We start from the raw sequence: 18,893 nt of genomic DNA on the forward strand, positions 1-18,893 counted from the left end.
GGTGTATGAGACCAACAATGAGAAGAGATGAAGTGGCCATTATTGTCTATTGGGATATTACGTCAAAATTCTAATATCTCCTCCTTAAGCTCCATCAAATCTTACATCTCAATCTATTTACCTATCTTACTTTTAAACCACTCCAAGTAACAAAGCAAACTTAATCTAATTGAATCTAATTCAACCTATTGATTGGATGTATTCAACCTTTTCAATATAAATTGTAAAGTTATTTTCTTATTTTTTTAAGTAGCTCGTTTAAGATCCCATTGAACAACCAGAATGACCACCATGAGCAACCTATTTCCTGTCCTCTTAATGTTGTCACATTAAATGATGTAGAAGTGCAAAAATGTACTAAGGCTGATTGATGATTACAATGCCTACAATAAGATGCACCTCGATAATGCCCAATTTATTACGAAATGTACAACTTTTTGATCCAGCACAATGCATAACCAATGCTTGATTTTCACAACAAAATAACCCAAATCTGTTGGGGTTTCGGAAATGAAAAAAAGCACAAACATAATCGATCGATCGGCCAAAAATTGTACGACCGGTGAATCAAATATTGAAATGGTGATATGGCATCTAACCTGTCAATGGATCCATCGGCACCTTCTCACTAAGTGCATTGGCCATTTTCGTAAAAAAACAAAACTATAGAAACTGAAACCGTGAAGGAAAGGAAGAAGACGCAGCATCAGCTCTTCTCTCAATTGTTAATGCGTTTCATTTAGTTCATAAAAACGGAAAAAACAGAGTAAATATGTATGTATTGGTGGACCGATGAGAAGGAACACCGGATTCCTTCCATCCATCCATGGAAAGCTCCCCCCTCAAAGCCAGGGTACCAACACAGCCATTGGAAACGACTCTTACAGATATGTGAGTTTACTCAAGGCCTGCTCCAAGAAGAAAGACCTGCGTGAAGGCATTCGATTGCATAGGGAAATCCTGGAGAGCAGAGGAGGAGGAGAACAACTAGCCATGAACCCTCACCTAGCCAACACCCTCATTAGTATGTATGCACAATGTGAAGCGATGTCAATGGCTGAGCAAGTGGTAGATGATCTTCCGTGTCATGATATTGTCTCTTGGAATGCGCTAATATCGGGGTATGTCCGACAAGGAAAAGACAATGAAGTATTGCAGTGCTTTGAATGTATACACAATGAGGGCCATTTCTTAGACGTTGTCACATTGACTTGTGTCTTGAAGGTTTGTGGAAGAAGAAGACGAACGTGGGGGTTAAAGAAAGGGAAGCATATTCATAGTGTGATTGTTTCTAGAGAGTTGTTACTTGAGAAAGACATTGCACTTGGTACTGCTTTAGTGAACATGTATGCTAAATGTGGTAATTTTGTAGAAGCACAAGAAGTGTTTGATGAGCTTCTTGTTCGAAACACCGTCTCATGGAACGTGCTCATATCTGGATATGTTGGCCATGGCGAAGGTATGAAAGCAATGGGTTCTTTTGAAGTGATGTTATGTGAGGGTCTTTCACCAGATACAGTTACGTATGTTTGCATCTTGAAGATATGTGGTACCATGCAAGATTTAGCAAAGGGAAAGCAAATCCACTATCGTATCACCCAAGAGAGCTTGCTTGGTAAGGATATCGTTCTGGGAAATGCTTTGATCAACATGTATGCCAAATGTGGTGAGCTTCAACGAGCACAGCAAGTAATGGAAAAGATCCCTGTTCGAGATGCTATCTCCTGGTCTACACTAATAGCAAGATATGCTGAATTGGGGCAACACAAGGAAGCTTTGAAGTCTTTTGAACATATGCTAAATGAGGGACACTCTCCAGATGTTGTCACATTTATATCCATATTGAAGGCATGTACAAGTGCAGGAGCCATAGACAAGGGTAAAGAAATCCATGATGAAGTTACGCGAAGAGGTTGGTTAGAAAAGAATATTGTTCTTGGAAATACACTTGTGGATATGTATGCAAAGTGTGGGATGCTTGCTAAAGCAAAGCAGGTGCTTGAAAGGCTTCCAGTTCGAGATGTTGTTTCTTGGAATGTGCTAATTGCAGGATATGGCCAACAAGGGGACATTCAAGGAGCTGTTATGAGCTTCCAAAAGCTGAAAGATGATGGCCTCTATCCAGATGCCATCACATTTGTTTGCATGTTGCAAGCATGTGGCATTTCTGGAACTGTAGGCAAGGGCAAACATATTCATGAAGAGATCATTAGTAGGGGTCTTGATAAGGATCTTGTGATCGGCACTGCTGTAATAGATATGTATGCAAAATGTGGTGTGCTAAAGAGAGCACAAGAAATGCTTGAAGAACTTCCTATTCGAGATTTAGTTTCGTGGAGCGCAGTGATTGGAGGATATGTTCACCAAGGGGAAGGTCTGGAAGTGTTGAATTGCTATAAACAACTGGAGAATGAGGGTCTTTCTCTAGATGCAGTTGTCTTTATTTCCATCTTGAAGGCATGTGGCAAATTGGGAGCCTTGGAAAAGGGTGAACAATTCCATAAAGAGATAATAAAGATGGGCTTGCAAGAGAAAAATACAATGATTGGTAATGTTTTGATGGATATGTATGTGAAATGTGGTGAACTTTCAAAAGCACAAGAAGTGCTTGAATGCCTCCCTGTTCGAGATGTAGTCTCTTGGAATACAGTAATCAATGGGTATGCCCAACAAGGGAAAAACCATGAGGTATTAATCTGTTTTGATCAAATGCAAAGAGAGGGCATCTTTCCTGATGCTGTCACCTTCGCTTGCATCTTAAGTGCTTGCGGAGCGAATATAAATGCCGATAATGGCAAAGAAATTCACCACCAGATTGTGAGGAAAGGCTTGCTGGTGGAAAATGATAGCATACTTACCAACTCTTTAATAGATATGTATTCGAAATGTTCGTCGCTTGCGAAGGCAAGGGACTTGTTTGAAGATCTTCCATTGATCCGATCCATAGTATTTTGGAATACCCTTATCAAAGGTCATACTGAACACGGTCAAGGTCATCAAGCACTTAATTATTTCGAACAGATGCGAAGTGAAGGGCTGCTCCCAAATGCGATCACTTTCACATGTGTGTTAAAAGCATGTGGTATCATAGGACATATAGACAAGGGAAAATACATTCATAATGAGGTTGTGAGTAGTGGATTCCTGGAGAACAGCAGCCTGCTTGGCAATGCATTAGTGGATATGTATGCCAAATGTGGTATGCTTGAGAAAGCACATCAGGTGCTTCAAGCGCTTCCTATTCGGAATGTGGTCAGTTGGTCAACACTAATCTCAGGATATCTACAACAAGACCAAGGTGACGCTGCACTGAACTGTTTTTGTTCAATGCAGAACGATGGTCTCTCTCCAGATGTGATCACGTTAACTTGCATCTTAAAGGCATGTGGCCGCACTGGAGCTATCATGAAGGGAAAACAAATACATGAAGAGATTGTAAGGAATGGCTTGTTTGGGAAAGATATCGTGCTTTGTAATGCTTTGGTGGACATGTATACCAAATGTGGTCTCCTTGCTAAAGCGAAGAAAGTTATCGAAGAGGATCATCTTCCAAATATAATCTCATGGAATACACTGATTTCAGGTTATGCCAAACAAAGACAAGCCCATGAAGCTCTGAAAAGTTTTGTATCTATGCAGAGCAAAGGTCTCTGTCCAGATGAGGTCACATTATTATGTCTATTAAGTGCATGTGGACATTCTGGGCTATTAGAGGAGGCCCAAATGTTATACGAGAACATGATCAGTATTTATGGTATTATTCCAGATTTGCAACATCACACCTGCATGGTCACATGTTTTGGACGGTTCGGACACATCAATGAAGCAACATCGATGATCAAAAGAATGTCATTCTGTGTGAATAATTCTTCAGTTTGGCTTGCATTATTGGGTGCTTGTCAGGAATGGGGAAGTGCGAAGCTCGGAAGATTGTGTTTTGATCAGATACTACAACTTAAAGATGGTTGTGCCACAGGTTAGATCCTTACTATGAACATATTTGCAACTGCTGGCATGAAGGCAGAGGCATATTTGGTTGAAGCCATGATATGGAAACATGTCCTGCTTTGAGATAAGCTGGGCAAGCTATTGTTCTTTGGTCGTTACAGGTTTCTTGTGAGTATAATAAAGGCAAAATTCAGCCAGCAGGCCTACGACTGGATAGAAACCCCATTCTTATTGACACCAAATCATTGGTTGATGCGTGGGGACATCCATGCGGATTAAACTCAATAGGCCCACATAAAATGTGAGTCGACCAGGTTGGATCTTTGTCTGTTGTGTGTGGACAAAGCTACATTCAACAGACACACATGCGGACGTGGTCGAAAGATCATCAGCTTTGTCTAATGTTCAGGCATACAACGTTGTGTCCGACTTATTGAAGCTGCACACTGTCACATCTGACTGACAAGCTTGCTGATGTGGCACAACATCGTTGGTTGCCTAAAATGTGGATCACACAACTTCTTGTCTGGCCTGTTGAAGCTCTATACATATATGATATATCTAATAGACAAGCAAGAATATTCTTCCCAAATATTGGATATAACATAGTTATATTTGGGAAGAAGATCCTCAGGAAGAAGCTGGTTGTGCATACCCACCGAAAAGCCAATCCTTAGGCTCACAATTTCCTCACTTTGAGGTAGAACTTGGAATTGATTTTTTGATTTCAACAAACCAGTTTCTACCTAAACAATTGAAGTGATTCAGAAACCTGATCATTCGAAGAGAATACAAAACAAGCCTGGGAATTAGAGAACCTTGATGCTAACTAACAATCGGCAATGGTTCGGTTCGGTTTGAGAGGGTCAAAACCGAACCATTTAAAATTTTTGAAACCTGAACAGAACCGAACCGAACCACGAAACCGTTAAACCGAACCATTAAAAAAATTCAAACCGTTAAAACCATGGTTTCGTGGTTCGGTTTTGGTTTTCAAGTTAGGTAAAAATTCAATTTTTTAATTTTTTAATTTTTAAAATTTTTAAGATTTTCCTCAAATGTGAGAATAAGGTTTGAAAATGAAAAGATTGTTCAAAAATAATTATTTAAAAATTTTTACAAAATTTGGAAAAATTAAAAATTAAAAAATTAAAAAAATAACTGTAGTTTCTAACTATTGAAACCCAACCAAACTGTTTAAAAAAAATTGAACTTGAACTGAACCAAACCAAATTGTTAAGCTGCGATTTGGCGATTCAGTTCTGTTCAAACTGAAACGTTGCTGATTGTTAATGTTAACAAAGGCAAATCACATCTACAAGTCTGGGACAAGTTCTCCAAGAAATTTAAGCCAGCTCCACCATTTATGGCAAAAAAGAACCATGTAAAAGAGATGGGTCAAAATTACACCATCATATTATAGAAACAAGTATGAAAAGAAAACAAAGTAATAGCAAGAAATTTACTCACCTATCTCTAAGGAAAACAAGTAGCAAGATCAAGTAAATTTGTACCAAGGAATCCATACGTAGCTCAGCACACATTGATAGGATGAATAGGCCTAAAATAAGCAACCAAAGGACCACATTATGAAGAAACGAGTATTAGTTATTGACAATCTGAATCTTACCAATTCCATGAATGCCTTTAGGTAATGGATGTGCAATTTGTGAAATATATTAGCATTAATGGCAATTCAATAGAAAAGAATGAACTAAATGAGTTGAAACCTATCATGCTAAGGCTTCCTTCTCTGGTGGTAGGCATACAACAACACATTGAGCTCCCATATTATCTTCGGGGAATGATATTCATACAGAATTAGATAGTCCTATGGCAAGTAAGGCATTAGAAGAAATGTTATAACCAATGAAATCAATGTTAACGCATTATACCCTTGAATAATGACCACCAACACTCTAGCCAAAATACTTGTGAGGATCAACTACCTTCCCATCTATACAAGGATGATACCATTCTTTAACAAAGCCAACTAGAAGATAAACCCTAAACCCAACACAATGCAATGGTTCAAGTTCAATGAAATCGTGGAAATAGATCACATGTAATTTCCAACAAATCCACACCACCCATCTTACTCTTACGATATAGGAGACTAGAACTTGATGAAGAGAGCAACATTGCATGGAGTAAAAGGCCTAGAACACATGTTGATGATTATATTGCAACTCATGGATTTGTAAAAGGACTTGTAGACTCTAGCTAATGGGTTGAGTCATGTCGTATTGACCTTACCAACTTGGGCACACCTTCATCGGTTGAAACCTTTAATGATTAGGGTTTTAATGTAAATTGTGAAAGAAGCATCTTTTGCCTTTGACAAAAAGTGTGCACCAACTCTATTAAGATTTCGGCAACCGTAGTATACTTTTACAAGGAGGCAACATCCCCCTAGTTTCTTCAAGATTATGGAAGGGTTGCAATATCTAGCAAAGAAAGAGCAAAAACTACTTGTTTGCCATAAAAGAGCATAAGCTATGATAGAAAAAGTAGGTATATATTTTATGTATGTAAGTATGCATCTATATATGTATGTATGTACATATGTAGTTATGTATGTATGTACATATGTAGTTATGTACTTACATATGTATGATGTGTGTACAAACATGTGTGTGCGATCCCTAGTAGTTTGCTTCTATGATGGATGTGTGTGTTCATGCAAGTCAACCAACCAATGTGACGAGAGAGCTCTTAAACTAAATGAACAAAATAGATAACATCTACTATATAGGTAATTAAGGATGATTAGAAATTGACAATGAGAGGCAAATATTTGTCATGGATCCTCGCTAATTTGTTTGTTGGGCCAACAAGTTATTTTATAAAGCTACATAAGAAAGCATCAAATCTTATATTTGAAAGGTGGGTTATAACTTATAACCCTCCATTTTATTTATTGTTATACACTAATAATAATTAAAGTAAATAAGGGATAGTAAGTCATAATAAATAAATGGCTAAACATAAAGATTAGAATATTAAACTTATATTTCTAGTTGCCCCAATATTTTTAGGTCCCTTTGTACGAAGTATTGTATGTTTATCAATTACAACACATGATAGGCTATGTCTCTCATTTTACAATTACAACACACAATTTTAGTTTAGTTCATCAAGGATAGAGCGTATCCATTTTCCTTGACAAAAGTGTCAAAATTATGTATACTTTTTTTGGGTTGAGAATAATGAAATTGTAGTTTGCTTATTTGATGGAATGTTACAACAACTCCAAACAAGACTATTAATGTAACCACTTGTTGATTTATGACCTTCGAGGTTCATGCCAATGCACTTTGATTGTGATCTAAAGTGAGTCCATGTCATGCCTTTTGTACTTCAAATTGCATGGTTGCCAACTCTTAGGTCTTAGGTTTCATATAAATTGTAGAACTATTTTGGAAAGAAAGCATAAATCAAGATGAGTAAACCTAACAAGGTAGTGTATACATCCAAATATTTGCTTAACATGTGGTCATTGTTTTTGCACTTCTTGGAGTATCCTCAATGGATAACTTGCATGATATTGACGAGATTGTGGAGATGGGATTGCAATACAACATGTAAAAATGTTCTAATATAATTTCAATGTAGTGGGATTGAGATATTTTTACAATACTATAGATGTATCCTTAGATAATACTTCATTGAACCAAGATTGATAATTGGAAACAACTTTTTGAAGTTCCTTCTTGTAGGTAGGCAAGAGAGTTGGCAAGTAAAGGTAAACCATCAACATAAACATCAATTAGATTAACTTTGGGCTTTAGTTTTCCTTAAATTGAAGACCATAAAACATCTTGATTTTAAGTGTGCTTGAGTAAGAACTAGATAACATAATATCACTATGTGCTAGTTCTAGTGGTTGGACTACTTATTGAGGTGCTTGTTGGGAATTTGGGGGATGTCATCTTGATAGACAAACATTCTTCATACAAGTTAATTTTGTAAAATAACTTCCCAGACAAGCTTTTAGGTTTTTTAAGCACACAAATTGAAGCAACACATTGATGTTCAAGATGGTAATGCCACAATAAAGCGGTTTCGTGTTGTCCTTCCACTTTAGTTGCATCACATCAGCCACTTCGGTTTTTGTCTTTCGATCTATACCAATTGGGTATGAAGCAACCCCTCCTCATCTGTGTGGGGTGAGGTCTTTTTCCATTGCACGAATTTGGGCCGAGACAAGTGAAGACAGGTGCCAATGTGTCTCTTTGACACCATGTCCCAAGGTTTGTGGTGTCCGATAAAGAAGCTCCAAAGATGCACCCAACGTTTTTGATCATTTGTTTACATTGGTAGGTCTAGTAAATTGGGTACGTAAAGGATCATCATCTATACACAAAGATCTTTTTCTTCGCATGCAATTGGGTCAAAACAAGCGAGCAACACATGAGTCAATGTCTCGACGGCATGTCTCGGAAGATTGTGGTGTTCGGTACAGAAGCTCCAAGCCAAAGGAAGCACCCACACCAGTTTCCATCATTTGTTTACATTGGTAGGGCCTAGTAAACCACAAGATTTTTGGGTATGTGTAGGATAGTTAATCATGAGAAGATTTATCGTGGAAATTTGGTCGACAATACTTCTTCTTCTTGGGATACTAGGTTTTCTCTTAATCTCAAAAGGACTCCTCCTTTCTTTTTTGAAACCACCCTTGTTTGTCTCCATTTCTGAAGAGATACACATAAATAGGTCGCCATAAATAGTTCCACACGCAGAGATACACATAACATATGTTGGCATATGATTATCCATGTTTCAACTTCACACAAGCAAAACAGTTCCCACTTCCTTTACTTAGTCTTATTTATGGCGATGAAATTGCTAGAAAGAGAACATTATGTGACTGATGAAGGTTTTTCTTTTTTCCTGATCAAGATTGAAACAACAAAAATGCACACGATGCTGTCTGTAGCTGATTTCATAAGGCTGTTCTGCGAAGACGAATGGAAAACACACGAATTTGACTTTATCGAATGGAAGACACACAGATTTGACATGAAGTTATCGAGGCCAATTCACAACAGAACCATATCTAATTTGAAGGGGATGTACATTTGCTCCCCATCTATACTTCTCGCAGTCTGAAAAGAGAAATTTCTCGAAAATTTGTTAGGATTTGGGACACCCAGCCGAGGTATGCTGAATTAATTAGAAGAGGAAAGCAGCGATGGTGGTGTTTTGGTGTTAGAAGTCTAGGGAGGCCAACAAGCTCAAACGAGGGGAGGAACAGAAGTAATGGTGGGAGGGTTGCAGAGAGGAGATGATGATGGCCAGGTTGTAATAGTGGTAGGAGAAAGGCGGGCGATGATCATTTATATGATTCTTTTGATCATCATCACCATCAGAAGAAGGAGATGAAGATGAAGAAGAAGATGAAGAAGAAGGAGGTTTGTAGTAAGAACGCGAAGTTGGAGGGTAACGCCCCCAAAATCGCATGAAGCCACCAATGGCTTTGCCACCAATATTAGAGGACCAGCTATAACTAGCCATTCCTATGATATATGTATGGCCTCTCTCTGTCTCTGTTTCTGTCTCTTACTGATTTGTTTTTTGGGTGGGAAGGAAGCCCTTAGATCAATAGAAACCCTACCCTAAGGTCTTGTTTTTTTTTTTGTTTGTATTTTAGGTTTTGGCTTGGCTTGGGTTTGGGGGGGTGGGTGGTTGTGAAACCCTAATGCTCAAATTGCAGAGAAGGAAGAAACAAAGAGTTATTTATGCCTACTAAATCTAGAGAAGGCTACAAGCCACACATATACATATATACATACTCTCACACACACATACATATATGTACATACATACATGTGGAGGAACAGGTAGAAAGTAAAAAGTGTTGAAGATGTCAATGATGACTTATTTTATTTTAGCACACACGCATTGGGCCTTGTCAACAAAAGTGTGTACTACTACAGTCTATGGTCATATGTTTGAGGCAACTACACGAGGAACTTTTGTTGTCCACACTGCACCCCAAAGTCCTCGTGCTCATAGATTATATAGACACATGGTCTTAAGGAACTTTGTTTGGATCTTTCATGTTCTCGGCTTGCCTTATATCATTGGTGGAGAAGACTCGAGGAGGACAGTTGTTGAAAAACACATATTCTACGTTTTAGAATACTTTGTTGTAAGCATTCTAAGTTTTAGAACCGACATTTTTCAAATTTTCATGTATTCTAAATATTTGACATATATTCTATGTATTTAACAAGTATTTATCATTTCAAAACAGTTTTAAAAAAATAAAAAAATAAAAAAAAAACTTAAATTTTAAGAAGTATTTTACAAGTATTCTATATGTACTCTAAGTATTTAACATATTTTATCTATAAAATGTATTCTAAGTATTTTGAAAAAAGGTTAGAATACTTGTAGACTACTTAGCATATGTATTCTACACTTATTGTATGCTAAGTATTCTTCAAAAATGTGGAGGAGGCATGTGGCCCCTGCTTGTGCCCATATCCTGATCAATGATACCTCTTCTTAAATTTGTCGCGGATTCTTCACATTTTTAGCCCGTCTTACTTGATTTGAATGGACACATGTAGCTTGACTTTCAACTTTAATTAACACAACATTGAAATTTCTAAATCTCTCTTTTTAGATGGTAAGCTATTCAAATTATCACAACACAAGGTTGTGAATCCAAAAACCATTTCTTTATTTGTTGTGTAGGAAGGTTCTACATTGACGATTGCATTTGCCATTCACATGTATTTTTTTATGATTGTTTTAAATTTTAAACTTTAAATGCCTTTCAATTTACATTTCATGAAGTGACCTAATGAGAAGATAATGTTTTTCTTTTTTTTCAAATGTTGTAAACAAGTTACAACATGTTGAGCGAGCAATCTCAAGTTGGACCGGATCGACTGAAGAATCCGGGAGTCGGATTGGATGGAGACCGACTATGCCCAGTTGGATGAAATCCAATAGACCGTTAGGGGCCTATATTCCTATTTTTGTAAATAGGAATATTATACGTTGTTAGTGTCAGGCTTAGTTAATGGGCATTCAAGTACTTCTCAATACTTGTGTCAACGCACTCGTCAGGGCTTGTATATAAAGTGCTCTCTAAGCACATTCATTGTACTGAGCATTTTTGTAATAGAAATTTACTGTTGCTTGCTCCACTCAGTTTCTCTCTCTCTCTCTCTCTCTCTCTCTCTCCCTTCAAGTATTAATGGAGGAAAGTCGCCTTAGAGGTAAAGGTTTATATTGTTGCTTTGTAGACTTCAAGAAAGCTTTTGATATGGTACCTCGTGAGCATCTTTGGAGGCGAATGGAAGAACTTGAGGTGCCAAGTGAATATAGTTGTGTGTGCATGAGAGATAAACTTTCAGATTTTTTCAAAAGCACTATTGGTGTTAAGTAAGGATGCCCAATCTCACCAACACTATTTGGTCTATGCATTGATGAATTGGAAGAAATGGTTACCAAGTTTGTAAAGGAAGAATGGGTTGAAGAAGTTGCCATTGGGAATGTTGTGATTATGCTTTTGCTATATGCAGATGATGTAGTGTTTTTTGCAAATACTTTAGGAGATGCACAAAAGCTTATGAAGGCATTGGAAAATTTTTGCGTGCATACTAAATTAAGTGTCAATAGCTCTAAAACAAAGATTATGTTTGTGAAGAGCCAAAAAAGAGATAAACCATGCATTATGTACAACAATAAGCCACTTGAATGTGTGGAAAGCTTCAAATATCTTGGCCTTGAAGTTCCTTCAAATCATAGATGGAATGAATGTGCTACATGCCGCTTAGAGGCAGGTAAGCGAGCATACTATGCATCTGAGAACACATGCAATCTTGGAGATATTAAGTGTTGGGTCCTCGAGAAAATACTTTGGTGACACTGGTTCTTCTCTATGGGGTGGAAGTATGGGCGGTAGCATCCCTAAATCTATGTGGAAAGAGTTTGAAAATGTTTAAAAACATTTTCTTACAAAGTTTCTACAAGTTAAGAAACAAACGCCCTACACCCTCCTCCTTGAGACGGGATCGCTTCCCATTGAGATCATGGCCATGGAAAGGGTTGTTGAATACATGCTTAAGGTTCAAAAAAGTCCCTCACATCGACTTCCTTGAATTGCGTGGGAAGCAAGCAAAAAGATCCGAAAGACGCATAAAAGCAAAATTTTGTGTTCCGGTTGGATGCAAGATATAGAAAAATGGTTTGGTAGATGGGATGCGAGACACTTGCTTCATGATACATCATTAGATTCCTCTGTAAATGAGGCCTTCTTGCAACGCCAATGTATCATGACATGGGACAAATGTGGAGGCTCATGCTTCACACATTATACTACACATGTTGCACCTAACTACAAAACCATATTCTTTGCGGAACGGGGAAATCACACATATCGATACATGTCAGAGCCCATACCGTTATCTGCCATTTGAACCATTGCTTCCATGCGACTTAGCTCACATGCATTGCGATGTGAAACAGGGCGTTGGGGCACAAGTGATGAGAGTGGTCGGCTATGCACACTTTCCCCTAAATAAGTTCACGAGTTTGAGTATCACACTTTGATACGATGCTCTACCTTTGATCATATTCAACCATGCATTCCACATCTCTTCGACCGAGCCCAATCTTTGCATGAATTCCTCTCACAACCACAATGTGCACTCTCGATTGCAACATTCATTAGTAAAGTTCTTGAACATCGAGAGTCACTACTCACTTTCACACGTATCACGTGAAATGTAATATTTTTTGGTCTCATAGGTCATATTTGACCTCCGAAGACAATAATATAATCTATCTATCTATCTATCTCTCTCTCTCTCACACACACACACACACAATGTATCTCCATTCTCTACGTATACCTAACTGTTGTTGTTCGGATAATAGACTATACTCGGTGTGTCACATATGCTTTCGCACATATCTTTTTTATGGTATCAAAGCGCGAGGGTTGAGAATCCTCTACAACCGACCGAAAAGCAAAGACCACACATAGATTTTCCTTCTTTCGGAACAACATGAACATGGACAAAGGTATGGGAAGTTCACTTTTGACGGAAAAGCTTGATAGGAGCAACCCCACATCTTGGTCGTACAAGATGCACTAGTACTTGCTTGGGCATGGATACTGAAACTACGTGGAAGGAGAGAATGAAGCAGCATCGGATATGACACACAGGGACCTTCCAACCAAGGAGTACGTGGCAAGCAGAGTAATGTACTACTGCGCGTCCAATGTCGGAGATGAGCTACTCAGCTACATCCGGGATGCCAAGATGCCAAAAGATGTGTGGGAGAATCTCAAAAGGATTTTCGCCGCCAGCACAACGACCAAGAAACTACAACTCAAGCATGAGTTCAACAATGTTTGGTAGAAAGATCTGTCTATGGCCGATTACACAACCCGAATCAAGGAGGTTTGTGATTCTCTCGCCTCCGTCAATGTAACCATTGAGGAGGACGAAATGGTGCAGGTTTGCCTAGGTGGGTTGGCGTCTATGTCCGAGCGTTCCGAACAACGGTCTGCACGAGGGAGAGTACGCCTTCATTTTTCGAGCTACAATCGATGTTGCTCATTGAAGAAAACCACATGTGTGCATCGATGAGAACGCACGCCAACAACAAGATGTTGTACATAGAGGTGGATCGGCCCCGTGGTCATGGTGGATGAGGCGGGTCAATATGCAATGGAGGCGGTTGACAAGTGTTGAATCAGAGGCATAACGGAAATACCAATAGCAGTTCCGGACCCTTCATGAGCAGGGGGAGTTAGGTTGTGCTGGAAGCCGGCAAGGGAAGGCCGCAATAGACTGCTGGTACTATTGCCGGAAGGGCCACATAGAGAGCAAGTGTTGGAAAAAGCACTCCGATTCGGACAAAGCCGGATCGAGCCAGGGTGATGCAGATAGGCTCACCGATCGCGCTACACCGAAAAAGGAGATCGAGCTAAAAGGGGCCCCACACTAATGATGAAGCACAAGGCAAACCAAATGGGTGTACGTACCACGAAGCCGGAGGAGGTCTGTTACGTAGATTCCGAAGAGTCAAATCATATGACAAACCATGTCGAATGGTTCTCAAGCTTGGAAAAACCGGAACAATTGGGAATTGTCGAGACCGACGACAATACCGTACGCCCCATCAAACATGTGTGATGTATTGCTCAACCATGTCGGACAAAAGGGAGCGATGCGGAGTGTGTTGCATGTCCCGATAATTGCAAAGAACTTGGTATCTATCGAACAGATTGTTGACCAGGGCATGTAGGTCTGATTCAATCACCACGACTGCTTCATTGAGAATAAGGGCCGATTGATCGCCCGTGGGCATAGAGATTGGAGGATGTTCATCCTCGAGACAAATGATGTCAACGTCGCAATGTTTGCGAAAGGACAGAAGGTCGAATCCGACATGGATCTTTAGCACAAGCGGATCGGCCACATCAATTTTCGAAATCTTCAAGAACTGTAATCGGAACAAGTAGTATCTGGACTGCCGAAGTTCAGCGGCTGGAAAGGCCAAGTAAGTGAAGCTTGCCAGCTTGGGAAGCAACATAGGCTTTTGTTCCCAAATGAGAAGAATTGGAACCGGAATCGGCTTGATATAATCCACATGGATGTATGGGGACCGACAAGTTGCGTGAGCATGGGTGGGAGCCGATACTTTGCCTCCTTCATCGACGACTTCAACCGACACACTTGGGTATACCTCATTGAGAAGAAGAGCGAAGTCTTCTCCTATTTCCGGGACTTGAAAACTCTAGTAGAAAGGGAAATAGAGAGGAAGATCAAGTGGCTGCAGTCGGATGGCAGAAAAGAATACTTTTCCGGCCACTTCACGAGCTATCTACAGACCAAGGGAAACCGGAGGGAGTTCTCCTGTAGAGCCAGAGCAGAATGATGTGGCCAATAGACGGAACCAGACACTAGTCGAAGCATCCAAGGCGATGCTAGAGGAGAAGAGCATGTCCAAACTCTATTGGGCCTAAGTGATCCGGACGACTGTTTACATTCAAAATCGGATTTCTACCTCCGGAGCAAAGGTGTCGCCGCACGAGCTCTACTTCGGGCGAAAGCTGAATTTGGCACACCTAAGGGTGTTTGGTAGCATTGCATATGTGCATATATCGGACAAGAGATGGAAGAAGTTGGATGCCAAGGCCGAGAAGTGCATCTTGGTGGGCTACTCACACGAGTAGGAGTACAAGTGCTATAATCACCAGACAAAGCAAGTGTGGGTGAACCACGATGTCTTCTTTGACGAATCAACGTCGTTGTATTCCCTTCCGTCTCCGACCCCTGAAGACTCCAAGCCGATTGAGGGAGTAGAGGCCAGTGCGGCTGGCGCTCTGAATGAGGAAGACATCGGAGCTCTAGAAGAGAGTCTAATCTCATTCCGGCTAAGCGGGCCGAATGAGAGACCAAGTCAAACAATCAGTTGGATGATGAGTCGACGAGTAGTGGAGACTTGACCGTGTAGTACCCGCTCCAGAAGTCGAGGAGATGGTTTATGTGCAAGGAGAAGGAGAAGATGAAGATGAAGATGCCGGAGTATGGCACAAAGGTTGGCACATTGAACCGGAGTGAATACGAAGTGGCCATGAGCGAAGATGAACCTTCGGAGATGAGGTCTAATGCAGCCAAAAGGGCCATAAAATCGTCCAACCAAAAGTTGCGCCGATCCACTCGCCAAAAGAACCCAATCATTCGGTATGGGTACAATGACTATATGGCATATCATTATGCATATATGGTGAAGGTGGTGGAAGTGCTTGAGCCAGAGAGCTACATAGAGGCGGCGAAGGACGCGAATTGGCATGCTGGCATGGAGGAAGAGATGCAGGCATTGGTGGAGAATGAGACCTAGGACCTGGTTGTCATCCCCAAGGGTGTGAAGTTGATCGGGTGCAGGTGGGTGTACAAAAAGTACAAACCGACAGCTCCGTCAACTGATACAAGGCTCGACTAGTGGCCAAGGGCTACGTGCAGCAACACGACATCGATTACGATGAGGCGTTTGCATTGGTCGCGAAGATGACGGCCGTCCGTGTCTTGCTAGTGGTAGCCATGGAAAAAGGGTGGCATCTACATCAGATGGATGTAAAGAATGCACTCCTGCAAGGCGAGCTTGAGGAACAAGTGTACATAGTACAACCCCTCGTATTTCTATATGAATTGAACACATCGACAGTTTTCCGACTGAAGAAGTTCCTCTATGGACTAAAGCAAGACCCGTGTGCTTGGAACACAAAGATTATGCAGAGGTTGCATTGGATGGGGTTTGCTATATCAAAATTAGACTCTTCACTTTTCATCCGGTAGGGTTGGAATGGGTCAGTTAGCATCCTACTTTATGTTGACGATTTGGTCATCGCCAACACCGACCTAGAGGAGATCGGCCATGTAAAGTCTCAGCTACCCGCATTATTCGACATGGAGGATCTAGGGGACCTTCATTACTTCCTCGGGATCGAAGTGATCCACATCCCCGAAGGCATAATGATCAACCAACGACATGATGTGTTGAGTATGCTCTTCAAGTTCGGTATGATAGACTGCAAATTTGTCTCAACTCCTCTAGACTGAAACGTGAAGCTTTGCCAAGGTTCGGGAAAGGCGTGCGACCTGACATGGTTCCGATAGATAGTCAGAAGCCTTATATATTTGAAAATCACCCTCACCCGACCGAACTTCTGCTATCTGGTCAGTCTCATAAGTCAATTTATGTCACAACGGACGACTGACCACCTTAAGTGTGCACATCAAATTTTGCGATATATTAGTGGCACGAAGGACAAGGCATTGCTATATCGGGTAGGTGTAGTTGAACAACTAGTCGGCTACACAGATGCCGATTGGGCGGGAAATGCTGGCGATCGTCAATCGACTCCAGATACACTTTTTCCTTGGGAAATGCGGCGATTGCATGGAGTAGCAAGAAGTAGCCGATAGTAGCATTGTTGAGTATTGAGGCCGAATACTGAGGAGCGGTTGTCACGACTTGCAAAGCCATATGGCTCAAGAGGTTATTGAACGATCTGCTTGTGGAGGTGTTCGAGTTGACAGTGATATACTACAACAACCTCAGAAGCATCCAACTAGCCAAGAACCCAGTCTTCTACGACCGGACAAAGCACATTGAGGTGCACTATCATTTTGTCCGTGAGCGTGTTCTCTCTACTGAAATGGAACTCGTGTATGTTCCGACATATCAACAGGTTACCGATATCTTCAACAAACCTCTTTGCCTGGACAAGTTGCGGCATTTTTTGAGCATGCTTGGTTTACAACAGCTCGACATGCCGAACTTGAGGGGGAGAACTAGCGAAAGAGATGAATTCCGAAGAGACGAATTAGATGTGGAATTCGATTTTGGGACGACTAAAGAAGCCGAGCACAGATGCAGGCGGAGCAACCAAAAGAACAAGCCGAAGCCAACCGAACAAGGGGGAAATCAATTCGAAAAAGTCAAGGCAGGTGGCATAACCAATAAGGGTAGAGCCGACCTGAACAAGAAGGCCATGACCAGGACATGGGCAGATGTCGTCAAGGTCTAGAAAGGAGGCAAATAAGAGACATCTTATTTGGACAAGAGAGAGAATGAATCAGAGACAACCGGTTTAATCAAGTGGTATGATTCAGACGAGTTGAATTGCATGATGGCCAAGTGGACAAGAAGGCAGCCGAAGACGATGCCAAGATGGGAGATCTGACGGATCGAGGGGTGCCGAAGTAGCAACAGACAAGCCAAGCAAGTAGATCGAGGAGCGTTGGACCGGACAGGTCGAGGACTGCAAGCTAGGGGGCGTAATGTCACGGACACACAAGTTGCGGACTTGGATAGAGCACGGAAGATGGGGTTACGAGCGTGGAACATAGGAAGCTAGGGTTAACTGGAGAGCATGAAGATAGAGATGAAGAAGGAGACAAGATGGAATGGAATGAAATGAGAATACTAATTGATGTGTCAATGACTGGCGTTGAATCCCCTGAAAGGGACCAAGGATGTTACAAGTATTTATACAAGTTCCGAGGTTATAGGTTTAATCGTCACTAACTACGTATTTGACGTCACTGTGTTGTGACATTATCCTCCCCTTTACGGTTGCCTTTTCGAAAGTGTGGTGTAGGGGTAGATGGGAATTGGAGCACTGATGGGCGTGAGGAACCATATGTTGTCCTCACCGGAGACGAGAACACCAACGTACGTGAGCGACTATGTGCGGCCCTCACCGGAGATTGGAACATTGACGGGCGTGAGCGATCATGTAGGGTCCTCACCGGAGATGAGAACCCTGACGGGTGTGAGCGACCATGTGTGGCCCTCACTGAAGACTAGAACACCGACAAACGTGAGCGACCATGTGCGGTCCTCATCGGGAACTTGAACGGGCATGAGCGAACCATGTGGCCCTCATCGGGAACTGGAACACGAATGGGAGTGAGAGACCATGTGGTCCTAACTGGGAACTCAAACATGAACGGGTGAGCGACCATGCAGACCTCAACGGGAACTCGAACACGAATGGACGTGAGCGACCATGTGGCCCTCATTGGGAACTCGAACACGAACGGGTGTGAGCGACCATGGGAGGCCCTCACCGGGAACGTGAATGGGCATGAGCGACCATCCGGTCCTCACCGGGAGTTGGAACACGAACGGGAGTGAGCGACCATATGTTCGGAATCAACCGGCCACAACCGGTTGCACGTTCGTATTCGTGTGCAGAAATCAAGAACTAGTACACAAATAGAAAACGTAAAGACACAGAGACAACAAATTTTTACGTGGAAAATCCGAAATCGGAAAAACCATGGGGGGACCACAAACCCTGAGAAATAGATCACTATAGTAGAGAGGAAATACAAATACGGAACTCAGAGGCAACGACCTCGAGTTCTCCTTCATCTGACAGACGGCTACAGAGTTACTCT

The 18,893-nt window shown here is 41.3% G+C and overlaps 2 protein-coding genes across 2 annotated transcripts in view; both read left to right on the forward strand.

The window, feature by feature from the left end:
• Positions 1-18,893, forward strand: part of LOC147850600 (HMG1/2-like protein) — a 94,510-nt gene that overhangs the window by 18,291 nt on the left and 57,326 nt on the right. The window lies entirely within an intron of this gene.
• LOC147850601 (pentatricopeptide repeat-containing protein At5g27110-like) lies at positions 763-4,929 on the forward strand. Its single transcript, XM_087336699.1, has 2 exons — positions 763-1,360; positions 1,460-4,929. Exons 1-2 carry the CDS (start codon positions 793-795, stop codon positions 3,979-3,981), a joined length of 3,090 nt encoding a protein of 1,029 aa, XP_087192825.1. The 5' UTR covers positions 763-792; the 3' UTR covers positions 3,982-4,929.

This window comes from Azolla caroliniana, unplaced genomic scaffold (assembly GCF_043228905.1).
Source record: "Azolla caroliniana isolate FFs.n. ecotype wild unplaced genomic scaffold, voAzoCaro1.0.p SCAF_21, whole genome shotgun sequence".
NCBI lineage: Eukaryota > Viridiplantae > Streptophyta > Polypodiopsida > Salviniales > Salviniaceae > Azolla > Azolla caroliniana.

Bases quoted from the DNA above. Each gene is read 5' to 3' on its own strand.
- LOC147850601 (XM_087336699.1), top strand. From the start codon at position 793: ATGAGAAGGAACACCGGATTCCTTCCATCCATCCATGGAAAGCTCCCC. The intron at 1,361-1,459 runs GTAATTTTGTAG...GCCATGGCGAAG, and splicing joins GAACATGTATGCTAAATGTG to GTATGAAAGCAATGGGTTCT.